General features: G+C 38.7%; 1 protein-coding gene across 1 annotated transcript in view; it reads right to left on the bottom strand.

Moving 5' to 3' along the window:
* Positions 1 to 500: 500 nt before the first annotated feature.
* The window catches only part of LOC311122889 (cyclin-D-binding Myb-like transcription factor 1), a gene marked incomplete at its 3' end in the record, with an annotated part of 23378 nt that continues 8998 nt past the window's right edge, over positions 501 to 14880 (bottom strand). The window contains exons 7-15 of the mRNA XM_084197194.1: positions 13376 to 13533; positions 13218 to 13250; positions 13029 to 13138; positions 12088 to 12316; positions 11674 to 11825; positions 9718 to 9894; positions 9449 to 9528; positions 7274 to 7432; positions 501 to 801 (exon numbers count right to left, since the gene is read on the bottom strand). Of these exons, the coding sequence (XP_084053320.1) occupies positions 501 to 801; positions 7274 to 7432; positions 9449 to 9528; positions 9718 to 9894; positions 11674 to 11825; positions 12088 to 12316; positions 13029 to 13138; positions 13218 to 13250; positions 13376 to 13533 (1399 nt within the window). The remainder of the gene's footprint in view (positions 802 to 7273; positions 7433 to 9448; positions 9529 to 9717; positions 9895 to 11673; positions 11826 to 12087; positions 12317 to 13028; positions 13139 to 13217; positions 13251 to 13375; positions 13534 to 14880) is intronic.

The raw sequence follows: 14880 nt of genomic DNA, 5'->3' as shown, positions 1-14880 counted from the left end.
GAGAGGAGGATGATGAGAGGATGAGAGGATGAGAGAGAGAATAGAGGAGGATGATGAGGATGAGAGAGAGAGAGAAGAGAGGTGGATGATGAGAGGATGAGAGAGAGAGAGGAGGATGATGAGAGGATGAGGATGAGAGAGAGAAGAGAGGATGAGAGAGAGAGAGAAGAGAGGAGGATGAGAGAGAGAGAGAGAGAAGAGAGGAGGATGATGAGAGGATGAGAGAGAGAAGAGAGGAGGATGATGAGAGGATGAGAGAGAGAGAAGAGAGGAGGATGATGAGAGGATGAGAGAGAGAGAGAAGAGAGGTGGATGATGAGAGGATGAGAGAGAGAGAGAGAGAAGAGAGGAGGATGATGAGGGGATGAGAGAGAGAGAGAAGAGAGTAGGATGATGAGAGGATGAGAGAGAGAGAGAGAGAGAGAGAGGAGGATGATGAGGGGATGAGAGAGAGAGAGAGAGAGAGAGAGAAGAGAGAAGGATGATGAGAGGATGTGTACCTGTCAGTGTGCTGCTGACATTTGTCGGAGAAACGATAAGCACCGCCCCCTTCGCTATCCCAGAATCCACCACCTGCTCCTCGTGAGAGGGAGAGTCCAGGACCTTGGCAGTGAAGCTGTCGGTCATTGGCTCCTGAGTCTCGGTGGCTCCGCCTTCTGAGGAACCAATCAGAAAGTTCTGCTCTGGCTCCTCCCCCTGCATCTCCACAACCAGCTGTGATTGGCAAAGAGGCTCTGGAGAGGTGTGGTCAGAGGTGACCGTCTGAATGATAACGCTGTCACTGGAACAAAGACCCTCCGTCTGAAACACCACACACACACACACACACACACACACACACACAGACACACACACACACACACAGGCACGCGCACAGACACACACACACACACACACAAGTAAATAAATTGCTGCACTTCAAAAGAAATATAATAATTCGTTTTTTGTTCACTAAGGGAGTGAATGTTATTTATAATAATATTACTAGTTGACCAGGGGTATATTACTAAGGACTAGTTGACCAGGGGTATATTACTAAGGACTAGTTGACCAGGGGTATATTACTAACTAAGGACTAGTTGACCAGGGGTATATTACTAAGGACTAGTTCACCAGGGGAATATTACTAACTAAGGACTAGTTCACCAGGGGTATATTACTAAGGACTAGTTGACCAGGGGTATATTACTAACTAAGGACTAGTTGACCAGGGGTATATTACTAACTAAGGACTAATTGACCAGGGGTATATTACTAAGGACTAGTTGACCAGGGGTATATTACTTTTTTTTTTTTACATTTTAAGTCATTTAGCAGACGCTCTTATCCAGAGCGACTTACAGTTAGTGAATACATATTTGTTTTTATACTGGCCCCCCGTGGGAATCGAACCCACAACCCTGGCGTTGCAAACGCCATGCTCTATCAACTGAGCTACATCCCTGCCGGCCATTCCCTCCCCTACCCTGGACGACGCTGGGCCAATTGTGCGCCGCCCATGAGTCTCCCGGTCGCGGCCGGCTGCGACAGAGCCTGGATTCAAACCAGGATCTCTAGTGGCACAGTTAGCACTGCGATGCAGTGCCTTAGACCACTGCGCCACTCAGGAGTATATTACTAGCTAAGGACTAGTTGACCAGGGGTATATTACTAACTAAGGACTAGTTGACCAGGGGTATATTACTAAGGACTAGTTGACCAGGGGTATATTACTAAGGACTAGTTGACCAGGGGTATATTACTAAGGACTAGTTGACCAGGGGTATATTACTAAGGACTAGTTGACCAGGGGTATATTACTAAGGACTAGTTAATCAGGGGTATATTACTAACTAAGGACTAGTTCACCAGGGGAATATTACCAACTAAGGACTAGTTCACCAGAGATATATTACTAACTAAGGACTAGTTCACCAGGGGTATATTACTAACTAAGGACTAGTTCACCAGGGGAATATTACCAACTAAGGACTAGTTCACCAGAGATATATTACTAACTAAGGACTAGTTCACCAGGGGTATATTACTAACTAAGGACTAGTTCACCAGGGGAATATTACTAACTAAGGACTAGTTCACCAGAGATATATTACTAACTAAGGACTAGTTCACCAGGGGTATATTACTAACTAAGGACTAGTTGACCAGGGGTATATTACTAACTAAGGACTAGTTGACCAGGGGTATATTACTAACTAAGGACTAGTTCACCAGGGGTATATTACTAACTAAGGACTAGTTCACCAGGGGTATATTACTAACTAAGGACTAGTTCACCAGGGGTATATTACTAAGGACTAGTTCACCAGGGGTATATTACTAACTAAGGACTAGTTGACCAGGGGTATATTACTAACTAAGGAATAGTTCACCAGGGGTATATTACTAAGGACTAGTTGACCAGGGGAATATTACTAAGGACTAGTTCACCAGGGGTATATTACTAAGGACTAGTTCACCAGGGGTATATTACTAACTAAGGACTAGTTGACCAGGGGTATATTACTAACTAAGGAATAGTTCACCAGGGGTATATTACTAACTAAGGACTAGTTGACCAGGGGTATATTACTAGCTAAGGACTAGTTGACCAGGGGAATATTACTAGCTAAGGACTAGTTGACCAGGGGAATATTACTAAGGACTAGTTCACCAGGGGTATATTACTAGCTAAGGACTAGTTGACCAGGGGAATATTATTAAGGACTAGTTCACCAGGGGAAAATTATTAAGGACTAGTTTATAATAATATTACTAAGGGAGTGAATGTTATTTATAATAATATTACTAAGGGTGTGAACGTTCTTTATAATAATATTACTGAGGGAGTGAACGTTCTTTATAATAATATTACTGAGGGAGTGAACATTATTTATAATAATATTACTAAGGGAGTGAATGTTATTTATAATAATATTACTAAGGGAGTGAACGTTATTTATAATAATATTACGGAGTGAAGGTTATTTATAATAATATTACGGAGTGAACGTTATTTATAATAATATTACTAAGGGAGTGAACGTTATTTATAATAATATTACTAAGGGAGTGAATGTTATTTATAATAATATTACTAAGGGAGTGAATGTTATTTATAATAATATTACTAAGGGAGTGAATGTTATTTATAATAATATTACTAAGGGAGTGAACGCTATTTATAATAATATTACTAAGGGAGAGAATGTTATTTATAATAATATTACTAAGGGAGTGAATGTTATTTATAATAATATTACTAAGGGTGTGAACGTTCTTTATAATAATATTACTAAGGGAGTGAACGTTATTTATAATAATATTACGGAGTGAACGTTATTTATAATAATATTACTAAGGGAGTGAATGTTATTTATAATAATATTACTAAGGGAGTGAACGTTCTTTATAATAATATTACTAAGGGAGTGAACGTTATTTATAATAATATTACTAAGGGAGAGAATGTTATTTATAATAATATTACTAAGGGAGTGAACGTTATTTATAATAATATTACTAAGGGAGTGAACATTATTTATAATAATATTACTAAGGGAGTGAATGTTATTTATAATAATATTACGGAGTGAACGTTATTTATAATAATATTACTAAGGGAGTGAACGTTCTTTATAATAATATTACTAAGGGAGTGAATGTTATTTATAATAATATTACTAAGGGAGAGAATGTTATTTATAATAATATTACTGAGTGAACGTTATTTATAATAATATTACGGAGTGAATGTTATTTATAATAATATTACTAAGGGAGTGAACGTTATTTATAATAATATTACGGAGTGAATGTTATTTATAATAATATTACTAAGGGAGTGAATGTTATTTATAATAATATTACTAAGGGAGTGAACGTTATTTATAATAATATTACTAAGGGAGTGAACGTTCTTTATAATAATATTACTAAGGGAGTGAACGTTATTTATAATAATATTACTAAGGGAGTGAACGTTCTTTATAATAATATTACTGAGGGAGTGAACGTTATTTATAATAATATTACGGAGTGAATGTTATTTATAATAATATTACTAAGGGAGTGAACGTTATTTATAATAATATTACTAAGGGAGTGAACGTTCTTTATAATAATATTACTAAGGGAGTGAACGTTCTTTATAATAATATTACTAAGGGAGTGAATGTTATTTATAATAATATTACGGAGTGAATGTTATTTATAATAATATTACTATGGTAGTGAACGTTCTTTATAATAATATTACTAAGGGAGTGAACGTTCTTTATAATAATATTACTAAGGGAGTGAACGTTCTTTATAATAATATTACTAAGGGAGTGAACGTTCTTTATAATAATATTACTAAGGGAGTGAATGTTATTTATAATAATATTACTAAGGGAGTGAATGTTATTTATAATAATATTACCAAGGGAGTGAATGTTATTTATAATAATATTACTAAGGGAGTGAACGTTCTTTATAATAATATTACTAAGGGAGTGAACGTTCTTTATAATAATATTATGGAGTGAACGTTATTTATAATAATATTACTATGGGAGTGAATGTTATTTATAATAATATTACTAAGGGAGTGAATGTTATTTATAATAATATTACTAAGGGAGTGAATGTTATTTATAATAATATTACTAAGGGAGTGAACGTTCTTTATAATAATATTACTAAGGGAGTGAATGTTATTTATAATAATATTACGGAGTAAATGTTATTTATAATAATATTACTATGGGAGTGAACGTTCTTTATAATAATATTACTAAGGGAGTGAACGTTCTTTATAATAATATTACTAAGGGAGTGAATGTTATTTATAATAATATTACTAAGGGAGAGAATGTTCTTTATAATAATATTACTAAGGGAGTGAACGTTCTTTATAATAATATTACTAAGGGAGTGAACGTTCTTTATAATAATATTACTAAGGGAGTGAACGTTATTTATAATAATATTACTAAGGGAGTGAACGCTATTTATAATAATATTACTGAGGGAGTGAACGTTATTTATAATAATATTATGGAGTGAATGTTATTTATAATAATATTACTAAGGGAGTGAACGTTATTTATAATAATATTACGGAGTGAATGTTATTTATAATAATATTACTAAGGGAGTGAACGTTATTTATAATAATATTACTAAGGGAGTGAACGTTATTTATAATAATATTACTAAGGGAGTGAACGTTATTTATAATAATATTACGGAGTGAATGTTCTTTATAATAATATTACTAAGGGAGTGAATGTTATTTATAATAATATTACGGAGTGAATGTTATTTATAATAATATTACGGAGTGAATGTTATTTATAATAATATTACTATGGGAGTGAACGTTCTTTATAATAATATTACTAAGGGAGTGAACGTTCTTTATAATAATATTACTAAGGGAGTGAACGTTCTTTATAATAATATTACTAAGGGAGTGAATGTTATTTATAATAATATTACTAAGGGAGTGAATGTTATTTATAATAATATTACTAAGGGAGTGAATGTTATTTATAATAATATTACTAAGGGAGTGAACGTTCTTTATAATAATATTACTAAGGGAGTGAACGTTCTTTATAATAATATTACGGAGTGAACGTTATTTATAATAATATTACTATGGGAGTGAACGTTCTTTATAATAATATTACTAAGGGAGTGAACGTTCTTTATAATAATATTACTAAGGGAGTGAACGTTCTTTATAATAATATTACTAAGGGAGAGAATGTTATTTATAATAATATTACTAAGGGAGAGAATGTTCTTTATAATAATATTACTAAGGGAGTGAACGTTATTTATAATAATATTACTAAGGGAGTGAACGTTCTTTATAATAATATTACTAAGGGAGTGAACGTTATTTATAATAATATTACTAAGGGAGTGAACGCTATTTATAATAATATTACTGAGGGAGTGAACGTTATTTATAATAATATTACGGAGTGAATGTTATTTATAATAATATTACTAAGGGAGTGAACGTTATTTATAATAATATTACGGAGTGAATGTTATTTATAATAATATTACTAAGGGAGTGAACATTATTTATAATAATATTACTAAGGGAGTGAACGTTATTTATAATAATACTACTAAGGGAGTGAACGTTATTTATAATAATATTACGGAGTGAATGTTATTTATAATAATATTACTAAGGGAGTGAACGTTCTTTATAATAATATTACTAAGGGAGTGAATGTTATTTATAATAATATTACGGAGTGAATGTTATTTATAATAATATTACTATGGGAGTGAACGTTCTTTATAATAATATTACTAAGGGAGTGAACGTTCTTTATAATAATATTACTAAGGGAGTGAACGTTCTTTATAATAATATTACTAAGGGAGTGAATGTTATTTATAATAATATTACTAAGGGAGTGAATGTTATTTATAATAATATTACTAAGGGAGTGAATGTTATTTATAATAATATTACTAAGGGAGTGAACGTTCTTTATAATAATATTACTAAGGGAGTGAACGTTCTTTATAATAATATTACGGAGTGAACATTATTTATAATAATATTACTATGGGAGTGAATGTTATTTATAATAATATTACTAAGGGAGTGAATGTTATTTATAATAATATTACTAAGGGAGTGAATGTTATTTATAATAATATTACTAAGGGAGTGAACGTTCTTTATAATAATATTACTAAGGGAGTGAATGTTATTTATAATAATATTACTAAGGGAGTGAATGTTATTTATAATAATATTACTAAGGGAGTGGATGTTATTTATAATAATATTACTGAGTGAATGTTATTTATAATAATATTACTAAGGGAGTGAACATTATTTATAATAATATTACGGAGTGAACGTTATTTATAATAATATTACGGAGTGAACGTTATTTATAATAATATTACTAAGGGAGTGAATGTTATTTATAATAATATTACTAAGTGAACGCTACTCTTCCGTGGCTTAACCCGACGAAAGAAGGTCACAAGTGTTTCTCTAAAAGCTGTCTGGGTTTAAATTTCTTCTATTGTACAGAAAGTGATTAGCTTAATCAATTGATAGTGACAGAATTAGATTACTTCCTGTTACGTTCCCCAGCAAGAAAACCAAAAATTGTCGCTCAAACAGAAAGGGGAATTAACAAAATGTCACTGACAACCAAAACTAAACAGGTGGGGTTTTAGGAGGGGTTCTGAAAGACACTCATGGGGGTGTCCACTGAAAGTTGACCAATTCTGTAAATGTCGATCCATCCCTTACACTCACTGAGAGGCTGTGTAGGATGATGTGTTCTGGGGACGAGGGGGAGGAGCTAGCCGTCAGTGTGACGGTGGGATTGGTGGAAAGGCTGAGCGGCAGGCTCTGATTGGCTGCTGTCTGAAGGAAGTATGTCCCTGGAGTCCCTGTAGGGTGCAGGTGGAAAGACTACACACACAGTGATTGTTGTGATAGCATAGTGAGTATTATGCTAACGTTGACATTAGAACAGGAATACACTGTATCTACATCTAAACTCACAGCTAATATTATTATCTATATCTAAACTCACAGCTAATATTATTATCTAGATCTAAACTCACAGCTAATTTTATTATTATCTAGATCTAAACTCACAGCTAATTTTATTATTATCTAGATCTAAATTCACAGCTAATATTATTATCTAGATCTAAACTCACAGCTAATATTATTATTATCTAGATCTAAACTCACAGCTAATATTATTATTATCTAGATCTAAACTCACAGCTAATATTATTATTATTATCTAGATCTAAACTCACAGCTAATATTATTATTATCTAGATCTAAACTCACAGCTAATATTATTATTATTATCTAGATCTAAACTCACAGCTAATGTTATTATTACCTAGATCTAAACTCACAGCTAATATTATTATTATCTAGATCTAAACTCACAGCTAATATTATTATTATCTAGATCTAAACTCACAGCTAATATTATTATTATCTAATCAAATCACAGCTAATATTATTATCTAATCAAATCACAGCTAATATTATTATTATCTAGATCTAAACTCACAGCTAATATTATTATTATCTAATCAAATCACAGCTAATATTATTATTATCTAGATCTAAACTCACAGCTAATATTATTATTATCTAATCAACTCACAGCTAATATTATTATTATCTAGATCTAAACTCACAGCTAATATTATTATTATCTAGATCTAAACTCACAGCTAATATTATTATTATCTAATCAACTCACAGCTAATTTTATTATTATCTAGATCTAAACTCACAGCTAATATTATTATTATCTAGATCTAAACTCACAGCTAATATTATTATTATCTAATCAACTCACAGCTAATATTATTATTATCTAATCAAATCATAGCAAATATTATTATCTAGATCTAAACTCACAGCTAATATTATTATTATCTAGATCTAAACTCACAGCTAATATTATTATTATCTAATCAACTCACAGCTAATATTATTATCTAGATCTAAACTCACAGCTAATTTTATTATTATCTAGATCTAAACTCACAGATAATATTATTATTATCTAGATCTAAACTCACAGCTAATATTATTATTATCTAGATCTAAACTCACAGCTAATATTATTATTATCTAGATCTAAACTCACAGCTAATATTATTATTATCTAGATCTAAACTCATAGCTAATATTATTATTATCTAGATCTAAACTCACAGCTAATATTATTATTATCTAATCAACTCACAGCTAATATTATTATCTAGATCTAAACTCACAGCTAATATTATTATTATCTAGATCTAAACTCACAGCTAATATTATTATCTAATCAACTCACAGCTAATATTATTATTATCTAGATCTAAACTCACAGCTAATATTATTATTATCTAGATCTAAACTCACAGCTAATATTATTATCTAATCAACTCACAGCTAATATTATTATTATCTAGATCTAAACTCACAGCTAATATTATTATTATCTAGATCTAAACTCACAGCTAATATTATTATTATCTAGATCTAAACTCACAGCTAATATTATTATTATCTAGATCTAAACTCACAGCTAATATTATTATTATCTAGATCTAAACTCACAGCTAATATTATTATTATCTAGATCTAAACTCACAGCTAATATTATTATTATCTAATCAACTCACAGCTAATATTATTATCTAGATCTAAACTCACAGCTAATATTATTATTATTATTATCTAGATCTAAACTCACAGCTAATATTATTATCTAGATCTAAACTCACACCAATTTTATTATTATCTAGATCTAAACTCACAGCTAAAATTATTAAACTCACAGCTAATATTATTATTATCTAGATCTAAACTCACAGATAATATTATTATCTAATCAACTCACAGATAATATTATTATTATCTAATCAACTCACAGCTAATATTATTATTATCTAATCAACTCACCGGTAGGATCTGTAAGGTCTGCAGAGCTGCAGTGTTGAGGGTGATGGTGTCTGTGTCACTGGCGCCAGCACTGTCTGGGGCTGTTAGAGAGGACAGTCAGTACACACACACACACACACACACACACACACACACACACACACACACACACACACACACACACACACACACACACACACACACACACACACACACACACACACACACACACACACACACACACACACACACACACACACACACACACACTTCCCCTCTCCTGTACTGACCCATGTGTGTGATCTGCAGGGGGATCTGCAGTGCTGTGACAGCCCTGGGGGTGGAGCTACAGCATTCGTCCAATCGCGTGACTCGGATCTGCAGGGAAGGGGAAGGGCTACCTGGCCCAGTGCCCGCCCCTAACGGCACCTGAACCTCCATCAGCTCCTGGAGACCCTTCAGTAACACTACACACACACACACACACGCACACACGCACACACGCACACACACGCACACACACACACACACACACACACACACACAGTATTATTTGCAGTAGTAACAATATCACCAGTTTGTTATTGTGTTTGTATGATTTCAACATGTTGCTGATACTGTCTATGAGAGGTGAGGGGTCAGAGGTGAGGAGAGGTAAGGGTCAGAGGTGAGGAGAGGTAAGGGTCAGAGGTGAGGAGTGAGAGGTAAGGGTCAGAGGTCAGAGGTGAGGAGTGAGAGGTAAGGGTCAGAGGTGAGGAGTGAGAGGTAAGGGTCAGAGGTGAGGAGTGAGAGGTAAGGGTCAGGGGTCAGAGGTGAGGAGTGAGAGGTAAGGGTCAGGGGTCAGAGGTGAGGAGTGAGAGGTGAGGAGTGAGAGGTAAGGGTCAGAGGTGAGGAGTGAGAGGTAAGGGTCAGGGGTCAGAGGTGAGGAGTGAGAGGTAAGGGTCAGAGGTGAGGAGTGAGAGGTAAGGGTCAGAGGTGAGGAGTGAGAGGTAAGGGTCAGAGGTGAGGAGAGGTAAGGGTCAGGGGTCAGAGGTGAGGAGTGAGAGGTAAGGGTCAGAGGTGAGGAGTGAGAGGTAAGGGTCAGAGGTGAGGAGTGAGAGGTAAGGGTCAGGGGTCAGAGGTGAGGAGTGAGAGGTAAGGGTCAGAGGTGAGGAGTGAGAGGTAAGGGTCAGAGGTGAGGAGTGAGAGGTAAGGGTCAGAGGTGAGGAGTGAGAGGTAAGGGTCAGAGGTGAGGAGTGAGAGGTAAGGGTCAGAGGTGAGGAGTGAGAGGTAAGGGTCAGGGGTCAGAGGTGAGGAGTGAGAGGTAAGGGTCAGAGGTGAGGAGTGAGAGGTAAGGGTCAGAGGTGAGGAGTGAGAGGTAAGGGTCAGAGGTGAGGAGTGAGAGGTAAGGGTCAGAGGTGAGGAGTGAGAGGTAAGGGTCAGAGGTCAGGGGTGAGGAGTGAGAGGTAAGGGTCAGAGGTCAGGGGTGAGGAGTGAGAGGTAAGGGTCAGAGGTCAGGGGTGAGGAGTGAGAGGTAAGGGTCAGAGGTCAGAGGTGAGGAGAGGTAAGGGTCAGGGGTCAGAGGTGAGGAGTGAGAGGTAAGGGTCAGAGGTGAGGAGTGAGAGGTAAGGGTCAGAGGTGAGGAGTGAGAGGTAAGGGTCAGAGGTGAGGAGTGAGAGGTAAGGGTCAGAGGTGAGGAGTGAGAGGTAAGGGTCAGAGGTGAGGAGAGGTAAGGGTCAGGGGTGAGGAGTGAGAGGTAAGGGTCAGAGGTGAGGAGTGAGAGGTAAGGGTCAGAGGTGAGGAGAGGTAAGGGTCAGAGGTGAGGAGTGAGAGGTAAGGGTCAGAGGTGAGGAGTGAGAGGTAAGGGTCAGAGGTGAGGAGTGAGAGGTAAGGGTCAGGGGTCAGAGGTGAGGAGTGAGAGGTGAGGGTCAGAGGTGAGGAGTGAGAGGTGAGGGGTCAGAGGTGAGGAGTGAGAGGTGAGGGGTCAGAGGTGAGGAGTGAGAGGTAAGGGTCAGAGGTGAGGAGTGAGAGGTAAGGGTCAGAGGTGAGGAGTGAGAGGTAAGGGTCAGAGGTGAGGAGTGAGAGGTAAGGGTCAGAGGTGAGGAGTGAGAGGTAAGGGTCAGAGGTGAGGAGTGAGAGGTAAGGGTCAGGGGTGAGAGGTAAGGGTCAGAGGTCAGAGGTGAGGAGTGAGAGGTAAGGGTCAGAGGTGAGGAGTGAGTTGTAAGGGTCAGGGGTCAGGAGTGAGTTGTAAGGGTCAGGGGTGTTACCGTGGAAGGGCAGCTCCTTGTGATTGGCTACTTGTCTCTTGATGCTCCACCACTTAGATCTGAGCCACTGAGGAGAGCGAACGCTGCTCCACCCCCCTGCTAGCTCCTCCCACTTTAACTCATTCTCATCATCCACATCCAACTCCACTATCCTGTACACACACACACACACACACACACACACACACACACACACACACACACACACAGTAAGCCAAAAGAAGTAGACTAGATGGACATGGATCCTTTCATCAATAAAGCTGCTTTGAATTCTACATTCTAATAATGTAATTACCCACCACCCAGACACCCACCACCCATCCATCCATCCATCCACCCACCACCCATCAATCCATCCACCCACCACCCATCCATCCACCCAGACATCCACCACCCACCCAGACCCCTCCCTACCTGTGTACTAAGCTGAGATCCTGGTCTTTGGTCCACTCCGTCCCTCCACTCTGTTTCCAGTTGAGGTAGTTGAGCCATTTAGAGCGACACTGTTTCTCCGACCGCGTTCCCACCAGATCAGCTACAGCCGCCCATGACACACCCCCCGTCACCGCACGACCCGGACACACACCCGCCAACGCATACACACTGTCCGATAGACGCCTCTCCTCCTCCTCACTCCACTTCCCTACACACACACACACACACACACACACACACACACACACACACACACACACACACAACTGTAAGTCCCGCTTCCTAAAGCATAACCCCTCCAGGATAAAGTGTCTGACCTGTGTTGCAGTCCCGCTTCCTAAAACATAACCCCTCCAGGATAAAGCGTCTGACCTGTGTTGCAGTCCCGCTTCCTAAAGCATAACCCCTCCAGGATAAAGTGTCTGACCTGTGTTGCAGTCCCGCTTCCTAAAACATAACCCCTCCAGGATAAAGCGTCTGACCTGTGTTGCAGTCCCGCTTCCTAAAGCATAACCCCTCCAGGATAAAGCGTCTGACCTGTGTTGCAGTCCCGCTTCCTAAAGCATAACCCCTCCAGGATAAAGTGTCTGACCTGTGTTGCAGTCCCGCTTCCTAAAGCATAACCCCTCCAGGATAAAGCGTCTGACCTGTGTTGCAGTCCCGCTTCCTAAAGCATAACCCCTCCAGGATAAAGCGTCTGACCTGTGTTGCAGTCCCGCTTCCTAAAACATAACCCCTCCAGGATAAAGCGTCTGACCTGTGTTGCAGTCCCGCTTCCTAAAGCATAACCCCTCCAGGATAAAGCGTCTGACCTGTGTTGCAGTCCCGCTTCCTAAAACATAACCCCTCCAGGATAGCGTCTGACCTGTGTTGCAGTCCCGCTTCCTAAAGCATAACCCCTCCAGGATAAAGCGTCTGACCTGTGTTGCAGGTGTCCTTCATCAGTCGGCAGCGGTCTTTAACAGACGAGGCGCTGCGGCCCAGAGCCGCTCCTATAGTGGCCCAGTCATTACCGTGCTTCTGCCTCAACCTGCACACACACACATCCTCAGACTGCTGCACACATTGACTGTTTACACATTGTTAGGAGGAAGTGATGTCATACTCACTCTTTCAGCTTGTGGATCTCCTCAGGAGAGTACCTTTATAACAAAAACACACATCAGCTTACACACACACACACACACACACACCAAACCACTACAACTCTGTGTGGGAGGTGGGGTGTGTTATGATGATGTCTGTGGGGAGGGGGGTGAGTACTGACTTGCCCACATGGTTGCGGTTATCGTACATGCGGAGGACTCGTCGGTAGACGGCGAACAGCGGTCGGTTCAGACCCCAGGCCACGCTGCGGTAGAAATCCTTACGCTCCTCTTTAGACATCTCAAAGATTATCTCAGCTGGGTCCTCCATACCCCGACCCTACACACACACACACACACACACACACACACACACACACACACACACGGTCTGAACAAAGCATCACCGGGGGCAAACTACCAGCCCTCCAGGACACCTACAGCACCCGATGTCACAGGAAGGCCAAAAAGATAATTAAGGACAACAACCACCCGAGCCACTGCCTGTTCACCCCGCTATCATCCAGAAGGCGAGGTCAGTACAGGTGCATCAAAGCTGGGACCGAGAGAATGAAAAACAGCTTCTATCTCAAGGCCATCAGACTGTTAAATAGCCATCACTAGCCGGCTACCACCCGGTTCCTCAACCCTGCACCTTAGAGGCTGCTGCCCCATACACAATACCAGTCAATAGTTTGGACACACCTACTCATTCCAGGGTTTTTCTTAATTTTTTACTATTTTCTACATTATAGAATAATAGTGAAGACATCAAAACTATGAAATAACACATATGGAATCATGTAGTAACCAAAAATGTGTTAAACAAATCAAAATATTTTTCAGATTTTAGATTCTTCAAAGTAGCCACCCTTTGCACACTTTTGGCATTCTCTCAACCAGCTTCACCTGGAATGCTTTTCCAACAGTCTTGAAGGAGTTCACACATATGCTGAGCACTTGTTGGCTGCTTTTCCTTCACTCTGCGGTCCAACTCATCCCAAACCATCTCAATTGGGTTGAGGTTGGGAGATTGTGAAGGCCAGGTCATCTGATGCAGCACTCCATCACTCTCCTTCTTGGTCAAATAGCCCTTACACAGCCTGGAGGTGTGTTGGGTCATTGTCCTGTTGAAAAACAAATGATAGTCCCACTAAGCCCAAACCAGATGGGATGGCGTATCGCTGCAGAATGCTGTGGTAGCCATGCTGGTTAAGTGTGCCTTGAATTCTAAATAAATCACTGACAGTGTCACCAGCAAAGCACCCCGACACCATAACACCTCCTCCTCCATGCTTTACGGTGGGAACTACACATGCAGAGATCATTCGTTCACCCACACTGCGTCTCACAAAGACACGGCAGTTGGAACCAAAAATCTCAAATTTGGACACCAGACCAAAGGACATATTTCCACCGGTCTAATGTCCATTGCTCGTGTTTCTTGGCCCAAGCAGGTCTGTTCTTCTTATTGGTGTCCTTTAGTAGTGGTTTCTTTGCAGCAATTCGACCATGAAGGCCTGATTCACACAGTCTCCTCTGAACAGTTGATGTTGAGATGTGTCTGTTACTTGAACTCTGTGAAGCATTTATTTGGGCTGCAATTTCTGAGGCTGGTAACTCTAATGAACTTATCCTCTGCAGCAGAGGTAACTCTGGGTCTTCCTTTCCTGTGGCGGACCTCATA

This window comes from Coregonus lavaretus (assembly GCF_964263955.1).
Source record: "Coregonus lavaretus genome assembly, contig: HAP1_SCAFFOLD_2011, whole genome shotgun sequence".
Classification (NCBI taxonomy): Eukaryota; Metazoa; Chordata; class Actinopteri; order Salmoniformes; family Salmonidae; genus Coregonus; species Coregonus lavaretus.
The sequence above is the reverse complement of the archived record's forward strand: the minus strand, read 5'-3'. Positions and strand labels throughout refer to the sequence as shown.